This window comes from Borostomias antarcticus (genome assembly GCF_949987555.1).
Source record: "Borostomias antarcticus genome assembly, chromosome: 15".
In the NCBI taxonomy this organism is placed as follows: domain Eukaryota; kingdom Metazoa; phylum Chordata; class Actinopteri; order Stomiiformes; family Stomiidae; genus Borostomias; species Borostomias antarcticus.
Window position 1 is genome coordinate 23,761,035 of NC_140248.1, and position 8,217 is coordinate 23,769,251.

Here is an 8,217-nt window from a genome sequence, read left to right on the forward strand (position 1 = left end):
TACAGCACACACACAGGGCAGATAACAGCACGTCAGCTGGGTTCTGGAGGTGTGACCCGTCTTACCCGGGTCCGTCTGGGTTGGAGGTGGGAGGGGGAGGTGAGCGATGAGCGGACCAGAGGTCGGCTGCGGGTCAGGGGTCGCGAGCGGCGTCTGGAGGTCTCGGGTCTCGCCGGCGCTCCGGTGGTGCCGCGGTGGTCCGGGGGTCCAGGGGCGTGGCCCGTGCTCCTCCCCAGGACAGGAGCAGTCTGAGGGGGCAGAGACGAGGCCGTTGGGAAGGGGGGACTTCCAGGAGCTCAGGAAAACACAGAACACTGGTAAACAAGGCCTCAATACTCCTCCTTTTCTCCTTTCTCCTATCAGCTCTGCGTTGGCGTCTCTCACTCTCCCTTCTCTCATTTTCTGTCAATCCCTCTCTCTCTCCCTCTCCCTCTCTCATTCTCTCTCTCTCATCTCTCTTTCACCCTCTCTCTCTCTCCCTCTCTCTCTCATTCTCTCTTTCTCTCTCTCTCCATCTCTCTCACCCTCTCTCTCTCTCCCTCTCTCTTTCTATCTCTCTCATTCTCTCTTTCACCCTCTCTCTCTCTCTCTCATCTCTCTCTCTCTCTCCCTCTCTCTCTCCCTCTCCCTCTCCCTCTCTCTCTCTCTCTCTCTCTCTCCATCTCTCTCTCTCTCTCTCTCTCTCTCTGGGTGGTGGTCTATACTGTACCTCCTGCTGAAGTCTGAAATGTCTCAGACTGATATCAAGCAGCGCTGCTTCAGTGTTTCTCCATCATTCTCTCTCTCTCTCTCTCTGTCTCTCTCTCTCTCTCTCTCCTCATTGACACCCGTGGAACGCCCTGCTTGACCCTGTGACTCGCACGCTGGACCCTCTTCCCGCTCTCTCCGCCCACCCAGTGAGTAGAATTCAGTGTATGTGTGTGTGTGTGTGTGTGTGTGTGTGTGTGTGTGTGTGTGTGTGTGTGTGAGTGTGTGTGTGATTGATTGATTTGATTGGCACCAAATTCAGCAAACAGCATGTTTTCCAGTCTTTCAAACCTCAAGCAGAACTGCACATTAACACACACGCATACGCAAGCACACACACACACATACACACACACACGCGTACACACAAACACACACACCCACACACTCTAGACACATGCCACTCCGTACAATGGCAGTCTTGTCTCCATGGCTCCCTGTGTGACCATGTAGGAATGTCCTCCACCGGGCGCGCTCAGATACGTGGTGTGAAGCAGCCTCTGATGGCTGAGGCACACACACAGACACACACGCACACACGCACACACACACGCACACACACACGCACACATACACACACGGTCCGTCAACGTGACCTGCTGCTGCGTCATCCCCAGCTAGGTTAGAGACCCCGTGTCCCAAGGCTCTTACGAGGGCGGCTGTAGCTCAGAAGGTAGAACAGGAGGTCCCATGATCGTAGGGTCGGCGGTTCGAATCCGGGCTCGTCGTGACGACAGGTCGAAGTGTCCTTGGCCAAATTGAGCAGGCTTGCATGGCAACCGCTGCCATTGGTGTGTGAATGGGTGTGAATGGGTGAATGAGAGGCCATCATTGTGAAGCACTTTGGATAAAACCTGTGGCTCTTTAGCCCCTCTCCAGTGGCTCCCTGGCTTTGACAACAATTATATGGAAATGAAGAACTCAATAAATGTATTACTATTAAATACATTTATTTATTACTAAAATAAATGGTCATGTTGGCATTCACGTTAGCTGACTAGCTAGGTAGCAACAGACAATCTAATCCCGCACACGTTGGTGCCTTAAATTCACCAGAATGCAGGAAATGAAGTGTTTGATGCGTACAATTTCCTGGGGGAGGACCACAAGACCTCCCCCCCCCCCCCACCAGACCTCCTGGGTGCGTAACATTACCACCAGGCCTGAATACAAATCTAAGGGGAAACACTGCCTTCATTATAAGACTCAAATATGTTTTGCAGCTCCAGTCCGATTTTATATTTATTTCTTGGCAAAAAAAATGTCTCTTTTCATAGTCGAGGTTGCCGACCCTGACCTGGTCAATAGTGGCAGCAGGAACCACAACCATGAAGCAAGAAACACCTGTGGACCCAATGTATCCTCAGTCAAGACCTCAGTATGACACTATACAGTAGCCCACAAAAACCCTCCCTTCTCTACGGAGGCCCTGAGGGGCTGAGAGAGGCAGGGGAAAGGGAGGAACGGAGAGATTAAAGGAGGGTTTTGTTTCTGAAGGATGATGTACGGTAGTATATGTCTGTACGTCGAGCGGTGAGCAGGGGAAGAGCAGGGGGACACTATTGGCCTGGGTGATGTTTGTGAAGACAGGAACAAAATGATGATAGGGCATTTTTGTAAATCAAAGCCCCACAAATCTATCATAGACATAGTCACTTCATTTTCACCTCACCCCAGTCTCCTCACTTCCTCAACCCTCGCCTCCTCACCTCGTCTCCTAATCTCCTCCCTTCCTCAACCCTCACCTCCTCACCTCATCTCCTCACTCCCTCACCTTCTCATCTCATCTCCTAATCTCCTCACTCCCTCTCCCCTCACCTCCTCACCTTGTCTGCTAAGCCCTTGGCTCCAGACAAACAACATTAAAGAACATGTATTCATAAAAAGGCTCCTCACAAACTTCAAACTGGATTGTTCTAACTGAGGTAAAGGCCACCTGCCAACTATTAAATTATTTGGAACTGTCTGCGTTCTTGTCAGTTTGCCGTTCAGATCAGATTAGTTCTTGTGATGGAGAACCTGGAACACAATGGAATTCCTCATCGGGGTTGCTGCTGTTTTGCACGGTTGCCAGACTGGCACTTGATGAAGAACTTGCTGCTTTTTATGTTGATTCTTGCATGCTTAAATGCTTTTCAGAATTCCTTAAGCTCGCTGATGTTGGTTTGTGGCTTTGCAAGGGTTGCCAGGTTGGTCCTAGGTTTAGGAGGGTGGGGGCCGGTGAGGTATGTGATTTACAAGGAGAGCAATTATCCAAACTTAGCACGTGAGTCGTGCTCTTAGTATGCTACTCTGAGAAGTGATAGTTGGTGCAGCTCTAATAACACAACAACAACAACATCAGGCTGTTACAGTGTGAGCTGGCCACTTCACCCCTGACCCCAACACTCCCATCCCTCACCTCTGGGAGGTCACTGCTGTCTTTTCAGCGGCATGCCAGACAACACACACACACACACACACACACACACACACACACACACACACACACACACACACACTCACACTCACACTCACACTCAGCAAAATTTATAAAAAGCTTTAACGATGGAAAATCACCAGGTTCGGGGCCCATCTAAACAATTACTCGTAATTAATGCAACCCCAGATGAAATAGAGGCATCGTCTGCACGCATGGCAACGCTCTTCTCACCAAGGCAACGCGTTCTCCTCACCAGGCTCTGGCTGGGGCATGTGCTTGCGGTATGCTGAGTTAGTGTCGGTACAGCGAAGCAGGCGCGTGTGTGTGTGTGTGTGTGTGTGCGCGTGTGTGTGTGTGTGTGTGGCCCATGGTGTTATATGAGGCAGCTATATAGGTGTCTAATACCCAGCCCTACATCAATTAGAGAGCACTCGTGCACATCCAGAGTTGGAGGTGGAGGTCAAAGCAAGCAAAGGTCAACAACATGAAAGGTCAACAACATGAAGAGTTAAGCCTTCCTAGGACATCGGAAAGGACTGCACACTCCTCCACCTAAAAGCTGGTGGACTGACTTAACGCATTATGTTTATTCAAGTAGCACAACGCATCTTGCTATGCGCTGTGCAGTTCGATCCGACTCACTGTGGGAGGTTCTTGTTCGCGGTCGCCGCCGGGCGTGTCAGAGTGGGAGGGGCTAGCGCCGAGTGCTTCCTGGATGTCCATATTTAACTGATCCAACCTCCTCATGAGTTGGGTCATGGAGTTACACCCAGGGGACACCGCCTGTAGGGGAACGGGAACACACACACACGCACACACACACACACACACGTGAGGATGGCATGTTAAGCCAAAAACAAAGCCCGGCTTTTGCCGAGTACCAAAATCAGAGATCCTACAACCCTCCCCTCCCCCCCCTGACCCAGCCTGTTTGGAGAAAGTCAACCAGAGTGGGCGTGGGCGGAGTTTGATCGGCCCCCTGGTGTCACAACATTTCCACTCTGAATGGTTTTAGGAGCAGCCCTGTTCCCCTGCTCCGCTCCCAGCGCCCGAGGCCCCTAGCAGATTACCAGCGCACCCCTGGCCCATCTGAAGAGGTGCGCTGCTAGGGGCCTCGGGGAGGCTGGGAGCGGAGCAGGGTACGTGCGTACCCCTGTGGGGCGGAGCTCACACCCTGTGAATGGGATTATTGTAGGCTGGGAAAAAGGGGCCTTTGATGTGATGTAGGAAAAAAAAGAGAGGGAGGGAGAGAGAGAGAGAGAGAGAGAGAGAGAGAGAGAGAGAGAGAGAGAGAGAGATAGACAGAGAGAGATTGTCCGGGCAATGGTCGTCCGGAGCATTTTCCAGAGGACACGGATTGTTCCAAATCAAATTGTAATTCCATCTCTCCTCCAGCCTATAGCTGCTTGTACTGATCATGGATGAAGCCATCAGTGTTGATGTCTGTACAATCCACACATCCCACAGCCAGCCAAGTCTCTCTCTCTGGTCCCCCCATTGGTCACACTCTTTGAGTGAGACACTTGTTCACTGGCCCTCCAGCCAATGAGCACGCTGCCTTGGTTCTGGAGTGGTCCTGCCCCCCCCAGAGTTCCTACGGGCAGACAGGCTCTCTTTGAGAAGCAGGAAGTTCAGAAAATACATTCCCCAACCCCCACCCTCTCTTTCTCTCAAACACACATACAAACACACATACACACACACACACCCACACACGCCCACACACACACACACACAAGCACACACACACACACACGCCCACACACGCCCACACACACACACACACACACACACACACACACACACACACACACACACCCTATATCACCCCCCAACCACCAACCACAGTGCAATCTTGTTGGCCATTATGAAATATTGGGATTAACAGCTGGGTGGCAAAGCCATTTCCTGTGTGTCCCCAGATCTGCAGATTCCAGCGTCCAGGAGGGACACAGAGGCTCGTCTGTTTGCTCCACGCGCTATTTTTACCCCCGTCCAGGGACCGGGAGAGCGAGGACCAAAGAAAAGGGGAATTTCACTGGCTATGAATGCCTACAAACATGAACACACACGCACACGCACGGACACACAGACAAACAGACACACAGACACACACATGCGCGCGCACACACACAGTGATACACTCACATACATTAGCACTTAGCGATATGTACACACATTGGCCCTCATTCAGGAGCACAGTCAGTGCGGTCTCATTCCTAGCTTATTAAATGTTAACGTGTTTCTCTCCAGCCTCACGTGTATTCACACACACACACACACACACACACACACACACACACAGCGCCTGGCTGACCATCTCAGCTACGCACGCCCTCAGATAGCAGACAGAAACACAACCCTGATGTAGTCTTGATATAGATCAAAATTAAAGTGAAAATGAGTCGTTCTTGGACTGCAGGGAAAAGACTCCCAGTTGTTCCAGGAATGCAGAGCAACACAAGGGCCTCTTCTTCTGCGTCCAGGTATCCAAATGAGCCGCCGTCAGTAAGTGACTTTAAAAGCCGCTCGGTCAATCCCACAGAACAAAGAAACAGAAGAAAGGGGAGAAGCTGTTTTATTTCGTGCCAAGAATGAACAGGGCTGCGCGGTGGGCCAGAGGAACGTTGTTGGGGAGGAGAACGAGGAACGTTGTTGGGGAGGAGAACGTGCCAGGAACTCCGGGGTCTCACTGACAGGTGTGAGAACGTGGGGGGGGGGGGGGTCATGCTCACACTCACCGCCGTCTGCTGACACAATGCATGCTGGGAGTGGGATGCCAGTGCAGAGAAAAAGAGTGTCCCCAGACATGGCCGCCAAACAGTGGTTGAGTTTGAGGGACCCCTTTTACTTCTGTTACCTCCAGTCTTTCCCTCCCTCCCTCTCTCCCCCCTCTCCCCCTCTCTCTCTCTCTCTCTCCCTTTCTCTCCCTCTCTCCTTCTCCCTCTCCCTCCCTCTCTCTCTCTCCCTCTGTCTCTCACTCTCACACACACCCACACAAACACCCACCCAGACACACACCCACACAGACCCCCCCCCACACACACACACACACACTACTTTTCTACCACCCCCCAATCTTTCCTCACCAATGAAAGACACAGAAAAAAGGGTATGTATGCATGTATGTAATGTGTGATGCAAGAGGTGAGACATACGCTGATTGGCCACAGAGAGAGAGAGGACAGCCAGACCTCTACTGCAGGAGGATAAAGAGCTCCGAGTACAGAGTGATCATGAAGCAGGGGAATGGCACCCTCTAGTGGTGGAACCGGAGTGTTGCTTTCCTCACCTGTTTCCCCTTGGCCTCCTCTGCAACTTGCTCCTCCCCTTCCTTGGTCTCTGGGCCGTCCTTATCGGCGGGGCTCCAGCCAATCGCGGGACAGCTGGCGGGCAGGACGTCTGGTCTCTTCCTCAGCCACTTCCTGTATCTGCTCAGGTTTCTACGGCGACGGGTGACGAGGAACTCCTTGTAGTGCAGCAGCTCGGGGAACACGGCATCATCGTCGTCACCCTCCTCTTCATCGTCAGCTGAAGAGGACTCGTCGCCCAAACAATCTCTGACAGAGAGTGGTTGGCTGCTGGCCTCGGAGAATACGATAGCGCTGGGCTTGTGCTTCACCACCCGGAGCCCGTCCACAGAACAGGCTCTCTCCCTAGGGAGGTCCATCCTCTCCTCCTCTACCTCCTCCTCCTCCTCCACCTCCTCCTCCACAGGGAGGTCCATCCTCTCCTCCTCCACCTCCTCCTCCTCCTCCTCCTCCTCCTCCTCCCCAGGGAGGTCCATCGTCCTCTCTACCGGAGGAGTCTCCCCCTCCTCCTCCTCCTCCCCCTCCTCCTCCCTCCTCTCTACCAGGGTAGTCTCCCTCTCCTCCTCCCTCTCCTCCTCCACCTCCTCCTCCTCCTCCCCAGGGAGGTCCATCGTCCTCTCTACCGGAGGAGTCTCCCCCTCCTCCTCCTCCTCCCCCTCCTCCTCCCCCTCCTCCTCCCCATGGGTGTCCACCCTCCTCTCTACCAGGGTAGTCTCCCTCTCCTCCTCCCTCTCCTCCTCCACCTCCTCCTCCTCCTCCCCAGGGAGGTCCATCGTCCTCTCTACCGGAGGAGTCTCCCCCTCCTCCTCCTCCTCCCCCTCCTCCTCCCCCTCCTCCTCCCCATGGGTGTCCATCCTCCTCTCTATCAGGGTAGTCTCCCTCTCCTCCTCCCTCTCCTCCTCCTCCTCCTCCTCCTCCTCCTCCCCAGAGAGGTCCATCCTCCTCTCTATCAGGGTAGTCTCCCTCTCCTCCTCCCTCTCCTCCTCCTCCTCCTCCTCCTCCTCCCCAGAGAGGTCCATCCTCCTCTCTACCAGGGTAGTCTCCCTCTCCTCCTCCCTCTCCTCCTCCTCCTCCTCCTCCTCCTCCCCAGAGAGGTCCATCCTCCTCTCTACCAGGGTAGTCTCCCTCTCCTCCTCCCTCTCCTCCTCCTCCTCCTCCTCCTCCTCCTCCTCCCCAGAGAGGTCCATCCTCCTCTCTATCAGGGTAGTCTCCCTCTCCACCTCCCTCTCCTCCCCCTCCTCCTCCTCTTCCCCAGGGATGTCCACCCTCTTCTCTACCAGGGTAGTCTCCCTCTCCTCCTCCTCCCCAGGGGTGTCCACCCTCTCTACCGGAGGAGTCTCCCTCTCCTCCTCCCCCTCATCCAAAGCCGGGCCATGGGAGAGAACCAGGTCCCCCCCAGGCCGGGCCACGGGACTCTGTCCGGCTGTGGTCCGGACGGGGGCCGCCCCCGCCTTCCAGGGCCGCTGGAGGAGAGCGGATTCGGACGCGGGGCCCGGAGGAGGAGCCACCGAGGTGTCCCGGCCCCCCCGGCCGGCCAGGTCCTCCTCCAGGAGGGCGGCCGTGGGGTCGCGAGGAGGGCAGCCGTGCCCGTGAGGCCGGCGTCCCACAGAGAGGGTCGCCACAAGTCTCATAGGGTTCACTCGGGTTTGAACACAGAGTACCACAGTGACTAGGCGTTTGGGGCCTGTTTCATAGACTAAGCCAACTGAAATGTGTCTCTTGAAACTTGTATCCCTC

General features: G+C 54.5%; 1 protein-coding gene across 1 annotated transcript in view; it reads right to left on the minus strand.

Moving 5' to 3' along the window:
- Positions 1–6,839, minus strand: part of LOC311318963 (stAR-related lipid transfer protein 13-like) — a gene marked incomplete at both ends in the record, with an annotated part of 65,661 nt that extends 58,822 nt beyond the window's left edge. Inside the window, 3 exons of the mRNA XM_084450397.1 lie at positions 66–248; positions 3,812–3,952; positions 6,462–6,839. Coding sequence (XP_084306523.1) covers positions 66–248; positions 3,812–3,952; positions 6,462–6,839 — 702 coding nt within the window. The remainder of the gene's footprint in view (positions 1–65; positions 249–3,811; positions 3,953–6,461) is intronic.
- Between the last annotated feature and the right edge of the window lie 1,378 nt (positions 6,840–8,217).